The sequence below is a fragment of the Oryctolagus cuniculus genome, chromosome 13, assembly GCF_964237555.1.
Source record: "Oryctolagus cuniculus chromosome 13, mOryCun1.1, whole genome shotgun sequence".
Classification (NCBI taxonomy): domain Eukaryota; kingdom Metazoa; phylum Chordata; class Mammalia; order Lagomorpha; family Leporidae; genus Oryctolagus; species Oryctolagus cuniculus.
In genome coordinates, this window is record NC_091444.1 from 97,791,652 (window position 1) to 97,811,455 (window position 19,804).

Here is a 19,804-nt window from a genome sequence, read left to right on the forward strand (position 1 = left end):
TCAATTTTACTGAAACCAATGCCTATATTTGTAAATGAAAGCACATTATAGCTTGTCACAACATGCATCAAATGGAAAAAAAATACATTCCAGCAGGTGAATGGATTTTAAATTGTTGTATATGCACACAATAGAGTACAATTTAGCAATAAAAAGAAATGAACTATCAGTATACTTTAGCAAGTGAATCTCACAATTTGAGACCAAGAATAGTTATCAATAGAAAAGGATGTACAGGCTAAGTATCCCTTTTCCAAAATGCTTGGGAAGAGAAATGCTTTAGACTTTGGGGGGTTAGGGAGATTCTGGAATATTTCTAGGGACTTTACCAGTTGACCATGCCCCTTTGAAAATCTAAAATCCAAAATGCTCAGAAATCTGAAACTTTTTTAACACATCTGACATGACACAAAAAGTTCTGAATTTTGGAACATTTTGAAATTTTGGATTAAAGATGCAATATACTATGTAACTTTATATACATAAAACTCTAAAACCAGTAAACTCATCACTGTGACAAGAAACAAATCAGTGACACCTGGAGCTTAGAGTCAGAGTAGATTGACCACAAAGGACAGAGAACATTTCTGGGTGGTGAAAACTTTCCATATCTCGATTAAGATAGTGTTTACACAGGGGAATTAATATACAAAGGATGGAAGGAAAATAATTTCTTCAGGAAAAGAAAGCTCATTAAAAGCACAAATATTAGAATTACACTAATTCTATTAAACATTTCAAACTTTCTATGGGAAGGACTAACTCACTGCAGGAAAAGAGCTAATATTCACCTAGCAATCAACCAATATTGCTAGACTGTTGAATGAATGGCATATGCTAATCACTAATTCAGGTGTTTGGAATACGCCCATACACAAAAGAGATCCTTATACAAAAACAAAACAAAACAAAACAAAAACTGCATCATGGGAAGAAAAGGTTACAGGAACAAAAGATTGGCAAAAAATGGCACTGCTAGTAAACAAATGATATGGTAGGCTAGGGGGCTCCTAAAACATGTCCCCTGTCCCACAGAGGTTTTGATTCTCAAATTTAAAGACTTTTAAAAAATTTAATTGAGGGGCCTGTGTTGTGGCTCAGCGGGTTAATGCTCCAGCCTGAGGCGCCGGCATCCCATATGAGCGCCAGTTCTAGTCCCGGCTGCTCCTCTTCCAATCCAGCTCTCTGCTACGGCCTGGGAAAGCAGTAGAAGATGGCCCACCCACGTCCTTAGGCCCCTGCACCCACGTGGGAGATCTGGAAGAAGCTCCTGGCTTCGGATTGGTGGAGCTCCGGCTGTTGCAGCCATCTGGGGAGTGAACCATCGGACAGAAGATCTCTCTGCCTTTCCTCTCTCGGTAACTCTGACTTTCAAATAAATAAATAAGTCTTTAAAAAATTTTAATTGAAAGGCAGACAGACAGACACACACACACACACACACACACACACACAGATCCCATGTGTTTATTTTCAGAGTAACCCAGGGTGGGAGAGATCTTTCATCTATTGACTCACCCCTCAAAACAGCTGGGGCTGAGCCAGATTGAAGGGAGGAGCTGGGGGCTCAATGCCAGGTCTCCATGCTGGTAACAGGAAACCATCACAGGCTGCCTCCCATGGGGACCATTAGCAGAAAGCTGGGGTCAGAACTGAGGCAGGACTTGAACCCAGGCCCTCCAAGATGGGGTGCGGGCCTCCCGAGTGGAGTCTTAACCACTGTGCCAAGTGCCCATCGGCCAGGCTTAAATTCTGAGAAATAGTGCAGACTCACACTAGAGAGAAAACAAACTAGGTCCCTGCCTACCATGTAGAACAAAACCATAGACAGATTAAAGAACTGATTGTGAACAGTAAAATTACAAAGTTAGTAAAAGAAAATACAGGGAAAATTCTTGTGGTCCTTTTAAGAAGGGTTTCCTAGGTAAAATTTAAAAACGCAAAAACAGTAAGCTGAACAAATATAACTTGATCAAATCCACATCAAAAATTCCTAATGAACAAATAACACTATGGAAAAAATTAATACACAGATTACTGAATAAGAACAGATGTTTAAAAAACATAAGAGTCCTTGGGGTCAGCATTGTGGCATAGTGGATGAAGCTGCTGCCTATGACGTGGCCATCAGATCTAGGCACCAGTACATTTCCTGGCTGCTCCACTTCTGATCCAGCTCCCTGCTAATGCCCTAAAAAATCAGCAGAGGATGGCCCAAGTATCTGGGATCCTGCCACCCACATGGGAGACCTAGAAGAAGCTCCCGTCTACTGGCTTTGGCCTAACTATTGTTGCCATCTGGGGAGTGAACCAGCAGATGAAGATTGATCTCTCTCCCTCTTTTTTTTTTTTTTTTTTTTTTTGACAAGCAGAGTTAGACAGTGAGAGAAAGAGACAGAGAGAAAGGTCTTCCTTCCGTTGGTTCACCCCCCAAATGGCTGCTACGGCTGGCGCGCTGCACTGATCCAAAGCCAGGAGCCAGGTGATTCCTCCTGGTCTCCCATATGGGTGCAGGGCCCAAGCACTTGGGTCATCCTCCACTGCCTTCCCGGGCCACAGCAGAGAGCTGGACTGGAAGAGGAGCAACCAGGACAGAATCCGGTGCCCCAACTGGGTCTAGAACCCAGGGTGCCGGCGCCGCAGGCGGAGGACTAGCCAAGTGAGCCACAGTGCCAGCCTTTCTCTTTTTCTCGCTGTCTCTTTATCTGTGATTTTCAAATAAAATAAATCCTTAAAAACATATAATAAAAAAGCATAGATTCGGGCTGGCACCGTGGCTCACTTGGTTAATCCCCTGCCTGCAGCACCGGCATCCCATTTGGGCACCGGGTTCTAGTCCTCGTTGCTCCTCTTCCAGTCCAGCTCTCTGCTGTGGCCTGGGAAGGCAGTGGAGGTCTCTCTCTCTGTCTATAACTCTACCTGATAAAATAAATAAATAAATAAAAGCATAGATTCCCTGCAGAAATAACATCAAGAACAACAAATGTTTCTGCAAATCAACAGAAAAAGGTAAAAACTGCAATAGAAAGTAAACAGATAGTAACAGACACCCACAGAAAATGAAGCCTAAAACCTATGAGAAGACCAAGAGTGCCTACACTACACTTATTAACAAAGACAAAAAGGTTAATCAATACATCCATTTAGGTGATAAAATTTGGGCAACTGAAAGTTAAGTATATCCAGATACATAGGAAAATAAAAGTTGCTCATAGCCTTAACAAGCATAGATGGAGAAAGCCTTTCTTGAAAGCTTAGTCAAATTAAAGTCATGTATATCCTACAATTAAGGTGGAATTCTCTTTCTGGATATATGTAGATAGACAGATTATACAATATAGAAATAGATACACACATACACACACACCAACAAATTCCTCATAAAAAAAGAAAAACTGCTAGTTGTTGTAGGAAAAAGTTGAATCAGTGCATAGTTATTTATGACAAAAGAAAATTAGAGAGCCTGAGTGTCCATTGTAAGAAAATAATTCAGTTATAATGCAAGGAGATGTGGCATATGGTCAAAAAACTGAAAACACCCATGTTATCCTAGAATATAACAAAGAGCATGATGACTTAAAAAGGCAAATGACACCATTCACCCATAGGGTTATAGTAAGAGCTAAACAAGGCAATGAAGGTAAAGTGCCCAGTCAGTACCTTGCAGTTAGTAAGTTCTAAGTAAATGATTCCCGGTACTTAGTATAGTTGCATGTAACTTTCACCACATCATAACTGACTATTTGTATAACTGGAACACTTAGAGTTACTTAAGAGATGACACAGCACCAACATGAAAGCAGAGTAGTGGAACACACATATGGCCTCTAAAACCAGAGATCTTAGTTCTAACACCAGCTCTACAACTTACTACCTGTACGACCCTAAGCCAGTTACTTAATTTCTCTGCTTCTCTTTTTGGATATCCATAAAACAAAATTAATAAAGTTGACCCTATGTGGTTGTTTTTAGACTAAACAAGATAATAGAAGTAAAGCTTATAGTAAATGTTTATCTTACCTTCCCTCCCAGGTACACTGTGGTTTAGTCTCATCAGATGGAATATCATACTAATATAATTTATGCATATACATTTATAACTATTATAAGTGCACATGTATAATTTACAGTGACCTTACAGCAATACACAGAAAGGCTAAATACTAAGAAAACAAATATGCATATGAAAAATAGTTGGAAAAGAATGAAAATGAGTACCTCATTTGAATTTTGGTAGAGAAATTATATGTGCTTATTTTTCTGTTATCTATTTTCCAAATGTCTTATAATTTAGTTATGTTGCTTTGATAACTAAAACAAAATATTTAAAAACAATTATGTTCTGCAATACGGAGAACAAATGTGTTATTGTAAAACTACAATGAATAAAATGTAAAAAAATCAAAACTTACACAATATCTTTTTGATCTTTCATCAGCAAACTTATTTAAGATTGACGACATATGAATTACATGTGTATATGCACTATACACGTATATAAAGTATTTATATATTTATTATATATAACACATAAGACATATATAGTATATATACACACATGTATGTACATGTACATATATATTTATTACTAGAGAGCTGAGAAAAAGAGAATCAGGAATGTTTATAATAAGGAATATATTAAAATCTCAAAAGAAATGATTCTTGAGTTGTATCCTAAAAGAATGGATATGATCTTGTCCATTAATAATACAAAAATGGAAAATAACAAAAACATAGTGTGCCCAGGTGACAGAGAAACATTTCATTAAACGGGAATGAGTGGGAAGAAGCCAGGTATAAAATCAAGAAAGAAATGTTAGGATTTAATTTTCAAATGCTTTGAACAAATACCCTACTTATGTATTTGGCCTTTATGAACGACAGACATAAAATTTAGAAAAAAAAAAACGAATACACTGTGAGGCTGAGAAGACAATCACAAAAGGGATCCAGGAAGGCATCCCGCAGTGTGGGAAACAGTGGCTCTGGCTGAGAGCCCAGGGGGAATCTGAGTGTGCAGGAGCAGGAGGTGATGCAGAGAAGGCCAGGGGAGCCACACCTCCGCACAGGCAAGAGAAAAAGGCTGACAACAGTGAAGCAATCTGATAAAGAATGTTTCGCACGTGTCCTTCACGGGCAAGAGTAAAAGGGTTTGAAACAATGAAGGCACTTGATAACATCATTTTTGCAACATATCTCTGACAGCAATCATGGGAAGAAACAGACTAGCAGGACCTGGGGCTAAAAGAACAGGTGGGAAAGTACAAAGGGGGAAATTTGGGCCAGGACAAGGAAAAGGAGATGACAGTCTTAAAATACATTTCAAAAGACCATTCAATCCAGCTGGGGAAGAAGAAAAATGAGTACATTTTACTTTTACCATTTCTTTATTTAAAAATAATATTTTCTATCCCCCCAGCTATATGATAAAAGTTTTACTACTAACATTAAAGGCCCTCCTTGCCTGCTTTGCCTTTTTATCCACCGTCCTGTAACATCCTGCACTTCTGCTTGAGCTAGAGTCTATGCTGCAACTCTTCTCTGCCTTCACAGGGCCTTCCAAACTCGCACAGTGATTCCCTCCTCAAAGAAGGCTTAACGTGTTATCAGTACACTGCCATCACGTGGCACTGAACCATACTACCGTTCTATTCTTTAGTGGAAATTTATACTGTTATGTGCCTTGTCAGTATGTTTCCTTTATAGAACTGCAAAGAAATTTCACATTTAATCCAAGGCACAATGAGTGTCATAAGAACTAAGCACAATGGCAAAATCTCACTATGGACTGTGGTCATTCAGAATCAGTTACCTCTGTAAGGCTGCTATTATGAAAAATAATAATGACAGGGATAAGGTGTATTTGCCAATCTAATCAATATATGATAATCCATAAAGACTGAAATGAGAATATGGTGAATCATTCTGCAAAGAATCCATGGGATTACATAAACGGTACAATGTCAACTAGTAGGTTTTAAAACTGACTTACTCCAAAGATATTACTTAGTTAATGGCTGTTTTTCTCCTGTCCAAAAATTTTATGAGGGTATAGAAACTGACAGAGAAGCAGAGCAAAATTTAATTGCAATAAATACCTACTAGAAATTGGGTTTCATAAAGTTAATTTGTAACAAAGAAACAAAGAATCCATACCTACTTGTAACTTCAATGGCAACCTACATACAAAGAGGACTTACAGTTTAGGTTTTTGTGTATCTGTAGTAACAAGGCGAATTCCAGGAGAACTCAGAAATTTCAATGCCAAACATGTCACAAGAGATCAGAGGTCACATTTTCTAACTGAGATTTGACCCTAAAGTAAGCAATACATGCAATTAATTGAAGCCCTAATCTGAAACATTAACTTCAATGGGACTAGTCTAGCAATCCAGTGTAGACTAATCACAATGCTAATCACAATGTAATCACCTCCAGAAACACAAAATCGAAGTTACTCAACATGGGAAAAAAACAAACAACTACTTCAGTTGTTTTTCCCAGTAAGTGATTTAGAATAAACTGGCTTCCCCCAATCACAGCATCCATCCAATAATGCTAGTGCAGACTAGTAAAAAATCTATACTTATTTCAAAAGCATGCCTTTAAACTATGTCAGAACTATTACTTAGAATAATTACAGCCCCCAAATACCACATTATAATTATCAAAATTAGATGTGAATAATTTGCTTGGATTAAAGAGGAAAAGGAAGTAATAAATGTAACTCATTTGTTATTGGATAATAAAATACAGATGATAGGCACAGGTGTTTTGTCTAGTGGTTAAGACTATGCTTGGAAGTTAGACAATATCAACATATTTGTTCGACTTAATTTTATTACAAAGATAAGGGCAGTATTATCAGTCCCAAGGAGCAAAATTAATTATCAGGATCCGAGACTTCACTGCTTTAAAAAGCTGCGAGTTCTACCTGTGGAATTCCTTTGTACAACCTCAGCATGAGTCTTACTATGCTAAGGACCCTGTGTTTGAAGAGGATATTGCTGTTGATTCTGATGTCTAGTGTTACATACACACGTGAAAAAAGTTCCTCTACTAAAAAGGATTTTTAAAATTGCTTTTAGCTCTGGGCTTGGACTTTAGAAAGGTATGCCTACAGATTGCAAGAAAATTATAACCCACTATTTCAAAACACAGAAAAGACATTAAGAAAATTGTAGAAGACATGAAAACTCTACAGAATTAGATAAACTCAAAACTTAGAAAACACTTGAAAGTCACTTTAGAAGTGAAGTCTAAACTGGAAGGTATGCAAGAGTGAATCACAGTAGATAATGTCATAAACAAAATTGCAGAGAAAGAAACTATTAAAAAGAAAAATGATAAAAAGAGTTCAACAGAAAATTTCAAATGCAAAAGACAGGAAAAGAAGATCCAACATACTAGAGGCCCCCAAATAATAAAAACTAAACAAGATGTTTTCACACGTGGTCTTCAAAACATTCATGGAAAATGAATATTGTCTTTTTTTTTAAAGCTATTTATGTATTTATTTATTTGAAAGGAAGAGCGAGAGTGAGAGTGTGTGCACGCATGGCAGAGAGAGGTCTCTTCCATCTGCTGCTTCATTTTCCAAATGGCTGCAACAGCCAGGTCAGGGCCAGGCCAAAGCCAACAGCCAGAAGCCCAAATACTTGGGCCAGCTCTGTTGTCCTCCCAGGGGCATTAGCAGGAAGCTGGATTGGAAGTAGACCAATAGGGACTTAAATTGGCACTCTAATTAGATGCTGGTGTCACAAGTGGCAGCTTAACCTGCTGTGCCACAACACCAGACCAGAATATATTTAATTCCATTTTCAACAAACTTTCTGAAGTACTCTCATAAATAATAATGAAAATTTAACTACATATGTGGTATATATTTTTCAGTAAAATTTTATTCTTTTATATATTAGATAAAATAACTGAGTAACTATATGTTATTCTAAAATTTTATCATTCATAACCTTGAGAATCATGATTCTCACTATGTCAGAAAACAGATAAAGATGTTAGATTGGAATAGTTAAGGAAAGCCCAGTAGCCATAAATTAAAAAGTAAAATATCAATATGAATTTATGAGGGATTTTTATCTTTTAAAAGCATGTTGACTGCCTAGCTTTGTGTACTCAAAGAAAGAAAGACCAACCTAGCAGTGCTATTGAAATGCAATTTCAAAATGAAAAGAAGCCAGAGCCCATGGAGAAATCAGAGGTTCTAATTCCAGGGCAAGATATGTACAAAACTAGCCTGAAAAATCTTGTCATATGAGAAAGAAGGAAGAAACTTTAGGGGCCAAGATTCAGAGGATTTTTCAACAATGAAAAAATTAGAGCACCATGAGGGTCATTCAAGCCAACTATGGACTGCCAACTATGCACGAATAGAATTCCAAGTTCTACTTTTTAAAACACTACTTGGTCATCAGTAGAGCATGCTGTTTAGAAAGCTAGTAAACAAGGAGAAAGAATTAAACACATATTCTTATTCTTATCACAATAAGAAACAATCAACAGTATATGCCTCCTGATAAATATATTATCACCTATGAAATAACCTGGCTGCCAATGCTAAGCCTTTTTATGCAACTATTACTTTCCATGAAATACAGAGCAGCCATTAATAGGTTAAATTAAACATACAGGGCTGTGATTAGCAAAAGCCAGGCTACAGGAAACCACCAGAACAAATGACCCAGTTCCTTCAATAAATAAATCCCAAAGAAAACCATCAACAAGAAAAGATGACTGAGAGAACTATAGAAGAACAGAAACAAGCAGAACCAAGCCACAGAGAGAAGTAACTTAGAGTGTTTGGGATATACTAGTTTCATGCAGGACAAACTGTGTTGCCTTTATTATTTTTTTTTTTTTTAGAATGTAGCCACTCAAAGGCAAAATACCAAATGAAACTTATGACTACATACGCATTCTTGACAACAGCTCTATTACAGTCTTCAGTAACTTAAGATAACTTTCAGTTTAAAAGATGTCTCTATGTTCAGACTTAACTGAAATTAAGCAAGCAACCAGATTTCAAATTAATCTAAGGCTTGAAAAGTATTTACCTATAAGGAGTGCAGAACAAGAATATTCTGCTTTAGAGCTAACAATGTGACTTTCTATCATGGTCTATTGCTACTTCCTGACCAGAGTCAAGGTTAACAAGCCAGGGAATTAACATTCACCAAGGACCAAAGACTCTAGTTAGACAATTCTCTAGACAGTTCCTTTTGGAGCTAAATTTCTAACAGGGAAATAAATACAAATGTGATTAATGTTATGAAAACATATAGGATTCTCTCAAGTGAGCCACTGTAAGTAACAGGAATATGGAGTAACTCTCCGATGAGATGAGGCAGACGAAAAAATGGAAATTCATCTTAAGCACTTAACCTCTGATTCTCCCTCTTTCCGTCTCTCTGTCTCCTTCACCTCCCAACTTCTTTCTTTGCCCTCTTCCTTCTCTCTCTCTCTCCTCCTTTCCTTCCTTTCTTTCCATCTTCAGATGAAGCTAATAAAATCAAGAATAATAAATAAGAAAATAATCAAATAAAAAATCAATATTTAGTAGGCAAATACATTTTTTGTATTTAATTTAAAAACTATGGATCCCAAAACCTGAAGAAAAATATACCTTGACACGATTTAAGGTTACACTGATGAAGAAAAGAGAAAAAAGAACGCTTATCCACAATCTTTACTATAGAATGAGAAGAGAAATGCAATCATGTTAACCTCTGTCCTTTACTACAGTTGAAAATACATGTACATGTATACACACAGCCATTGCGCTAATCCACCAGAAACCTGCACCATTACTGGAGAAGTTCATCCTCTTAGTCCCGCAGTAGCAGATGGTTACACCCTAACATTAGCACTCACACTGGAAGATTCTGACGGCTTCTTAGAGATTTTTACCTAAAGCTTCTAAGAAAGATGTCACATATCAGAAAGACACAATACTCTGAAGAAGTGAAATAGTTCAGTAAAGCCCACAGGATTTTGATCTTAAAAATCACATTCAAAGAACACTATCTTATTCAACACTCTGCTGTAAATAGTTCTGATATATAAAAATTGTATTTTTAAAAAGTCTCACCCGTGAGAAAATACTTAATGCCATTTCTTCTTTGAGATTTTATGAAAACAGTTTCTAATGATCTCCTTATAATTTATATGTATTTAGTTACTATGCCTCAAATTATCTGCTTTATTTAAAAATATAATTAAGGTAATACATTGATTACTTTTATATTCCACACAGTGATATTTATTTTTTATCTATTTTATTTCGTTTTGTTTTCTATGGGAACTAAGAGTTGTACTTAGCCAACTTAAAAGTATACAAAAGATGAGCGTACAGTTAGAACAGCTTAGGGGGCTGGTGGTGTGGTGTAGTGAGTAAAGCCACCGCCTTCAGCAATGGCATCCCATATGGGCACCTGTTCAAGTCCTGGTCACTCTACTTCCATTCCAGCTCTCTGCTATGGCCTGGGAAAGCAGTAGAAGATGGCCCAAGTCCTTGGGCCCCTGCACCTAAGTGGGAGACTGGGAAGAAGCTCCTGGCTCCTGGCTTCAGATTGGTGCAGGCCATCTGGCCATTGTAGCCAACTGGGGAGTGAACGAGTAGATCGAAGACTCTCTCTCTCTCCTCCTCTCTGCCTCTCCTTCTCTCTGTGTAAGCCTTTCAAATAAATAAATAAATCTTTAAAAAAAGTGAACAGCTTTCAGCCTCATCCCTTTCTCTATCTGCTGTTCCTTTGCTCTTAAGTTTCCTTTATCATCTTCACAAGGAAACAAGGAAGAGACAGAAACACAGGGAACTAAATTGTGTTACTTGTTTTTAAAAGCCAAAACCAAAGGCATTTAAGCAATAAGCTTTTATACATTATCTGTCCTCTACTTTGACAGAAACATCTAAAGAATGTAGAAGGAATATGTATAAAGAAATCTGTCTAAATGAACAACAACAAAAATCATCCACTTTAAAAAAGGATAAATTGTTTACTCTTTTAAAAATACAGAGCGGCCAGCTTTGTGGCACAACTGTTTAGGTGGCCACATGTGATGCCCATGTCTCATCTCAGAATGCTGGTAAGTGCCAGCTACTCCAGTTCTGGTCCAACCCCCTGCTGATGCACTTGGGAAGCAGCGGGTAATGGCCCATTAACTTCAGCTCCTGCCACCCACTTGAGACAACTCCTAGCTCCTGGCTTCAGCCTCACCCTGCCCCAGCTATTGCAGTCATTTAGGGAGTGAACTTATGTTTGGAGATCTCTCTCTTTCTCTCTAACACTCTGCCTCTCAAACAAATCCTTTAAAAGTAAAAATAAAAACATAGAGAAGGGCGGTTAAGGTGCTGGTTGTAATACCCATGCCTCAGAATGCCCGGCATCAAGTTCCAGGGTCAAGTGCCAGCCCTACTCCTGATTCCGTCCTCCTGCTAATGCCTCCTGGGCGTGGCTCAAGTCGTTGGGTCCATGCCACCCATACAGAAGATGGACTGAGTTTCTGGTTCCTGGCTCTTCCCTGGCCTAGTCCTAGCCACTGCAGGCATTTTGGGAATGAACCACAGATGGGAACATTTTCTCTCAAACAAACAAATAAACAAAATCAATAATTTTAAAAGCCCCAGAGATGGGGCTGGCACAGTGGGTAAAGCCGCCACCTGCAGTGCTAGCATTCCATATGGTGCCCGTTCAAGTTCCAGCTGCTCCACTTCTGATCCAACTCTCTGCTATGGCCTGGGAAAGTAGTGGAAGAAGGCCCAAGTCCTTGAGCTCCTGCAGCTATGTAGGAGACCTGGAGGAAGCTCCTGGCTCCTGAATTCTGAATGGCACAGCTCCAGCCATTGCGGCCAACTTGGAAGTGAACCAGCGGATGGAAGACCTCTCTCTCTCTCTCTCTCTCTCTCTGCATCTCCTCTCTCTCTGTGTAACTCTGACTTTCAAGTAAATAAATAAATCTTTAAAAAAAAAATCCCCAGAGAAACACACATAATAAAACAAAGGCAATTTTTTTTTTTTTTTGACAGGCAGAGTGGACAGTGAGAGAGACACAGAGAGAAAGGTCTTCCTTTACTGTTGGTTCACCATCCAAAGGCCGCCGCGGCCGGCGCACTGTGTTGATCCGAACCCAGGAGCCAGGTGCTTTTCCTGGTCTCCCATGCGGGTGCAGGGCCCAAGCACTTGGGCCATCCTCCACTGCACTCCCGGGCCACAGCAGAGAGCTGGCCTGGAAGAGGGGCAACCGGGACAGAATCCGGCACCCCAACCAGGACTAGAACCCGAGGTGCTGGCACTGCAGGCGGAGGATTAGCCTACTGAGCCGCGGTGCCGGCACAAAGGCAATTTCATAACTGAATACTCCCTTGTGACTAGTATACAGCATGTAAACCGAGGAGTTATCAAGCAATTTGATGTTGTTCTTTTCTGAATTTGTTTATGAAAATAAAGAGCATCAGAAACTAGAGACAAAAAGAATTTTCCTTCTTTTAAATGGAATGTTTACTTGATAGAGTTTCAAAAATATAAGATGAAACTGTTAAAAAAATTTTTCTTCAGAGGGTTATGAACTAGTGGGATAGTGTTTAATACATATACCACACTAGCCCCGCATTAAATCAAGTAATGGCTGGTGTTGTGACAAAGCAAGTTTGGCCACCGCCTATGACACCTGCAACCCACACTGGGGCACGGATTCAAGTCCTGGCTGCTCTGCTTCCAATCCACCTCCCTGCTGATAAGCATGGGAAAGCACCAGATGGTGGCCCAAGCACTTGGTCCCCTGCCACACACATGGGAGACAGAGGCACACTGTAGGTTCCTGGCTTTAGCCTGGCTCAGCCCTGGCTGTTGTAACCATTTGTGGAGTGAACAAACAGCTGGAAGATCTCTCTCTCTCTCTCTCTCTCAATCTCTGCCTTCAAACAAATAAATCTCTAAAAAGGTAATGAACAATTAATTCTTCAGTTTCATTACAAAAATAGCAACTGATTAACCAAAATCCTTTTAAAAGAGATTTAAAGTCTCCAAGTGTTAAAAATTCTTGATAGCTAATAAGCAATTATAAATAGTATATATTTATGTTTCACTTATAATATTTTTATAGAAATTATGAATAAATACAGGTTACTTCTGTATGTTGCTGTGTTTGTTTTCTCAACACACTGTATTTCTACAAGACAAAAAAGGGACTTCAGCTCTTTCTAACACATGTAGGCTACCAGAAAAGACAGGCATTTTGGAGAGCCTTACAAGAAATATTATAGGATATTTTTGCTTTACTTACTTTGTAATACGGTCAATATTGGCGATTTGCTTCTGGTTCCTTATGATCTCAATGGCTGCCCAAAGATGCTGGATAGCTTTTGTATCCGCCTGTCGTCTTTTTGTTAAGCGTGCCATGACCTGTTTACTTCTTTAGCTGTAGTGACAGACAAAAACATGAAGAAAACAACAGATTACAAAATGAGTTGGCAACATAGTAACATTTTCAGCTTCTCTTAACTATTAACTGCACTAATGCAGGCTGTAGTACTGCCAATTTTTTATTGTTGACCATTCATTTCACCAGTTATTTCATAAAAATTATCATTATTCCATTACTTTGTAAAGAATGACATCCTAACAACCATAAAGTTAAAAAAAGAGGTCTTCCCAAGAAAGTCAAGTGGCAATCTTATACCAGTTTAGATATGTAGATATCTTTTTAAGTTTTATCCTAAAGCATAGAAATATTACAAGATAAGCTTCATTTTTTTAAATGTAATTTGACCAATACAAAATAGAATGTGTATGTTCTCTGTACTTTGGAGTATTATAGTCATGGCATGAGAAATGAAATGATTGAGGGCCAGCGCCGTGGCTCAATAGGCTAATCCTCCACCTTGAAGTGCCGGCACACTGGGTTCTAGTCCCAGTCGGGGTGCCGGATTCTGTCCCGGTTGCCTCTCTTCCAGGCCAGCTCTCTGCTATGGCCTGGGAGTGCAGTGGAGGATGACCCAAGTCCTTGGGCCGTGCACCCGCATGGAAGGGAGACCAGGAGAAGCACCTGGCTCCTGGCTTCGGATCAGCGCGATGCACCGGCCACGGCGGCCATTGGAGGGTGAACCAATGGCAAAAGGAAGACCTTTCTCTCTGTCTCTCTCTCTCACTGTCCACTCTGCCTGTCAAAAAAAAAAAAAAAAAAGATTAAGTTTATAAATAAAAAACATTTCAAAAAATAAAACAGTTACTCCTGACATTTACTTCTCGCATGAGATGTGAAAGGCTGAGGGTAGTGCACTAGATGATCAGGAACAATCAATAGCTTGGATTAGGTGTTTCAAGGTATATATTACATTATTAGGCAGTAACATTTGTATTCTATTCAAATTTCAATATCCTGGATGAACTAAAGAAAATAGCCACCGCATCTCCATCTAATTTTCCAGCTGTCTCCTGGCAAGACTGACGAAAATTACAGGGGATTGCAGCCTGTCTGACTACAGATGGGATTATGGGAAGAGCATGGATTCTGTCTGTTAGGAATGCTGTAGGCCTATTAAATCTTCACCATGGACTTCGTCTTTAATCATGAATCCTGGCGTTGGTGAACCAATGCAACATATAATCTCTTAAATCACACAGCTTATGATGTTAGTTTAAAATCTAGGCCCTTAAATATAAAGTGAACATGAAACCTTCTCAGTTTGCAGAAATCTCCTGGACCTCTCCTTTCCTATGTTCTAAGGAAAGAGACCGAGCAATGGAAACTCATTCTTAGCACTCGTCTTTGTCCCAAGACTGGCCAGGAGACTTACAGGAATCTCTGTCCTCTCTGCATGTCTGCACGGCCCTCTCAGTGCTCGCTCCGCCTCTGACAGCCTTAAGGAGAACCTGAGGGGGTCCTCAGAGCCTAGGTGGAGCAGGCTGGCCTCAGTCAGGCTCCTAGACTAGATGCTTTTCAGAATGACACTGGTCACAGGATGTGATATTGTGTAAATGTATTCTTAGTATCCTATTTTTTTCCCATCATTACTTCTAATCACTACAAAACTTGCTCAGGAGAATTACTTAAAAAAAAAAAAAAAAATACCATGTGGGAGACTAGATGGAGTTCCAGGCTCCAGGCTTTGGCCTGGCCCAAAGTCAGGCCATTGCAGACATTTGGGGAATGAACCAGCAGATGGAAGATCTCTCTCTTTCTCTCTCCCCAGGTGTGTGTTTGTCTCCCTCTATTTCTTTCAAATAAATGAATAAATGTGTACAGGAAAAAGAAAATAATAATAATAATGCCAGCATTTACATTTTAAAGAGGACTTAAGGGTCCAGCCTTGTGGCACAGTGGGTTAAGCTACCACCTGCAGAGCCAGCCTTCAGGGGAGTGAACCAGTGGAGGGAAGATTTCTCTGACTGACTCTTCTGTGTGTGTGTGTGTATGTGTGTGTGTCTTCCTCTCTCTGTAACTTTGCCTTTCAAATAAATAGATATATCTTTAAAAAAAAAAAAAAAAAAAGAAAGAAAAGAGGGCTTAGGGTCCTAGGATGTGGCATAGCAGTAAAGCCACTGTTTGCAGCACCAGCATCCCATAGGGGTGCCAGTTCTAGTTCTGGCTGCTCCATTTCTGACCCAGCTTCCTGCTAATGTGCCTGGGAAAGCAGTGGAAGATGGCCCAAATCTTTAGGCCCCTGTACCCATATGGGAGACCTGGATGAAGCTCCTGGCTTCAACCTGGCCCAGCCCTGGCCATTGCAGCCATTTGGGGAATAAACCAGCAGAGGGAACACCTTTCTCTTTCTCTGACTCTGCCTCTCCCTCTCTGTAACTACGACTTTCAAATAAAGTAAGTAAGTTTTTATTTTTAAAGGGGACTTAAGTAAAATCAGTGGTTCCATATGCACTATAGACATACTACTAAGGTTAAAAGATTATAATCACAAGTTATGAATATTTTTGTTTCAGAAAGTAATCAGTTTAACATGTACAGAAACTTCTCAGGAGAGCCAGCCTTCAGAATTAGATAAACCTTATAATAAGGAAATTGTTGGCAAAATACAAAATGTTCTAAGGTGACATCTAATGGTGAACTGCAATAATACAACTCAAACTGAAGATTATTCAAATTCTCAGATAAAACAACAAAATTTCAGTAAGTTATTATATACTTTAAACAAATACAGTTGTTCATTTTGTATAAAGCACTACGTTTAAAGTATTTAAAAATGTATAAATGGTGATCTTCCCAGAAAATAACCTAGAACTGGTAAAGTTTGACATATACATGGAACAATACTACACTTCAAGAGAAGAGATATAAAGTTGAAATCAAAGATGTCTGAGATTATAGTTTCTGTCAGTGAAGTCACAGAACATATTTATACCTCACAACAAAGGGAAACCATGAAGGGATGATTACCGGTTGTAAGAGCTCAAGTAGAACAGTACAAAGAACGTAAGAAGAAGACAATCCCAAATAAAGTAAATATAAGAAAGTTTGTGACGTACCATAAAAGTGCCAAAACAACCTGACTTATTTTTAAAGTACAAATTCTTCTTTCTTATGAAATATAAATTCTTTCATTCACTGAACATAAATTTCATGCATGTTTGTTATATACCAGGTATTCCTCTACTCTAGGGATACAACAAATAAAACAGGCAACATTCCTTCTTTCAACTAGCAAATATGATTAAGAATGTGACTAAATATAAGCAAAACAATTTGAGTGTTCATCAATAAGGTCTTAGCAAAAAAGTTCCTTAGATCCCATGCACAGATAGTTGGCCATTTAAGACCCACTTTGATTGAACTCTTTGGTCTGTTCTTACCAGAACATGTATGACTAGTGAACTGTATTACTCACAATTCTCAAATATGCCTCAACCTTCACACTTCTATCCCACTGCTTAAGCAGTTTAGCTCTCTCTGCCTGAAACGATCTTACTGTGCTCTTACTAATTATTAAAAATTTTCCTATCCTTTCTAGAACAATGCAATCTTCTCTGACCAATCTTTTCTTCTGAAATCAAATGAAAGCAAACTCAACTGTCTTTTGTATGCCAATGATGTGTTTATATTTTTTAATAGATTTCTTGTTCAAATAATTAAAAATTCCTCAAAATAGTTATTTTTCTTTACAAAGGACACTTCACATATATTTTTACAGTATCTTCGAAAATCCCTAGAATAGTTTGGAACATATTAAACTTCAAATATAATATAATGAAATTCAACTTTCCCAGCTATGTTATGTAGATAACAAAATCCCAGAGTGAGCCTTTATTTATGCTTTATCAAAGACTGAGACATTATTAAGAATGAGAAGACTGACTATAGAAATCATTAATACAGTCCCCAATCTTTTTTCTGTCCCAATATATCTGAAGAATATAACAAAATCCTTTTAGTACAAGCAGCTCCCCTAGGAAGTGAGTCTCAAGAGGCCTATAGTACAGAGTAAAAGGGGCTGGCTCTGTGGCACAGCAGGTCAAGCTGCTGCTTGGAATGCCTACATCCCATATCAGAATACCTGCCGTCAAGATCTGCCTCTCTGCCTTACAATCCAGCTTCCTGCTAATGAGCCTGGAAGGCAGCAAGTAATGGTTCAAGTACCTGAGTCTCTGCCACCCAGCTGGAGACCTGGCTTTGGCCTGGGCCAGCTCTGGCTCTCAAGGGCATTTGGGGAATGTACCAGCAGATGGAAGATCTCTGTCTCTGTCTCTCTCTTTCTCTGCCTTTCAATAGATAAACATTAAAAAATAAAAAACACCACAGAAAACTTCTAAGTAACTCTAATAGATGCCCTGGTGATATTCTCTATCCCTACAAATCCAGATTTACTACAATCCCCTCAATCTAAAGAAATGTTCTTGTTTTAATCACATCACTTCTACACACAGACCAAAAACAGGGAAGGGAAGAGAAGAATAAAGAAGAAAACAAGTCAGGAAAAGCTTACAAATAAGCAAAACTAAACAATGCATTGCTTAGTAATATATATGTGTGTGAAAACTGTATTGTAATGCTAGGAATGATAAACATAAAAGTAGAGAAAACGGGGGAAAGGCTGAAGAAGCAGGGAAGAGAGATGAAAGAACAAAGAGAATAAACAGCATCAAGTACGTTCTTATTCTTACTGTTGGTGGTGGGTTCAGGTTTTTCTAAATTATTATCATGTTGCATAAAATAGTTTCAAATATTTACATGGAGTACTGCATAAAATTTAAAAATCCCACTGTTTCACCATGCATTTTATTATCACTAAGTGCAAAGTTTCACAAGGCTACTAGCAATTATAAATTATTTTTTATTATCCATTCATACCATTTTCCCATTTACATATTATTTGTTTCATATATTAAGGGTATTCATTAAAGTGTTTCTTTTTGTCTTTTAAAAACACTTAATAAAATTATACTAAGGGACTGCCATTGTGCTCAGCAGGTTGTCATTGCCTATAACACCCATATCAGAGTGCCAGCTTGTGTTCTGGCACAAATCTTTTGGACCCCTGCAACGCATGTGGGAAATCAGAATGGAGTTTCTGGCTCCTGGATTCATCTCGGTCCAGACCTAGCTTTGTGGCTGTCTAGGGAGTGAAACAGCAGACAGAAGATAATGTTCTCTTTTTCTCTTTCTGTCACTCTGCCTCTCAAGTAAATAATCTTCAAAAAAAATCTTAAAGAAATTATATTGGAATCTATTTATGTATTCCTTTATGACTGCTTTTGTGATTACTAGTCCCTACATTCAGATGATAAAATATTCCATCGTATTTTCTTCTAATAATTTTAAAATTTTAAATAACTTTTTAATTAATCTGGAACTATTAATTATAAACTTTAAACTTCAGAGCAGTTTTATGGTCATTGCAAAACTGAGCAGAAAACAGTTTCAATTTATTTCCTATCCCCCATACAGGCATAACATTCCCCACTATTATAATCTCTCACCAGAGTAGATTTTTTTAAATAAAAAGAATAAATCCATTATTATGACCCGAAGTCCATAATTTACTATTGGTGTTGTATACAGGTTTTTTAAACTTTATTTAAGTTATACACTTTTCATATATTTCATATATACAGATTTAGGAACACCGTGGCTCTTCCCCTTCTCCCCTCCCTCCTGTCCATGCTCCAACACTTCCTCCCCCTTCCTCTCAGATTCCCACTGTTAATTTTTACAAAGATCTTGGAAAAAATGATGCTGAAATTCATATGGAGACACAGGAGACCTCAAATAGCTAAAGCAATCTTGTACAACAAAAACAAAGCTGGAGGCATCACAATACCAGATTTCAGGACATACTACAGGTCAGTTATAATCAAAACAGCATGGTACTGGTACAGAAACAGATGGATAGACCAATGGAACAGAATAGAAACACCAGAAATCAACCCAAGCATCTACAGCCAACTTATATTTGATCAAGGATCTAAAACCAATTCCTGGAGCAAGGACAGTCTATTTAACAAATGGTGCTGGGAAAACTGGATCTCCACATGCAGAAGCATGAAGCAAAACCCCTACCTTACACCTTACACAAAAATCCATTCAACATGGATTAAAGATCTATATCTACAACCCGACACCATCAAATTATTAGAGAACATTGGAGAAACCCTGCAAGACGCAGGCACAGGCAAAGACTTCTTGTAAAAGACTCCGGAGGCACAGTCAGTCAAAACCAAAATTAACAATTGGGATTACATCACTGAGAAGTTTCTTTACTGCAAAAGAAACAGTCAGGAAAGTGAAGAGGTAACCAACAGAAAGGGAAAAAATATTTGCAAACTATGCAACCGATAATGGA

At 38.3% G+C, this 19,804-nt stretch overlaps 1 protein-coding gene across 26 annotated transcripts in view; it reads right to left on the bottom strand.

Annotated features, from left to right (window-relative positions):
• Positions 1–19,804, bottom strand: part of ZMYND11 (zinc finger MYND-type containing 11) — a 128,825-nt gene that overhangs the window by 84,937 nt on the left and 24,084 nt on the right. For 19 of the 26 annotated variants that reach the window (XM_070056020.1, XM_070056008.1, XM_070056021.1 and 16 more), the window contains one exon: positions 13,297–13,431. In XM_070056020.1, coding sequence (XP_069912121.1) covers positions 13,297–13,412 — 116 coding nt within the window. In that variant the 5' untranslated portion in view covers positions 13,413–13,431. Of the gene's footprint in view, positions 1–6,200; positions 6,317–13,296; positions 13,433–14,058; positions 14,175–19,804 lie in introns of those variants that run through there. The other 7 variants (XM_070056029.1, XM_070056016.1, XM_070056013.1 and 4 more) reach the window with 3 other exon arrangements.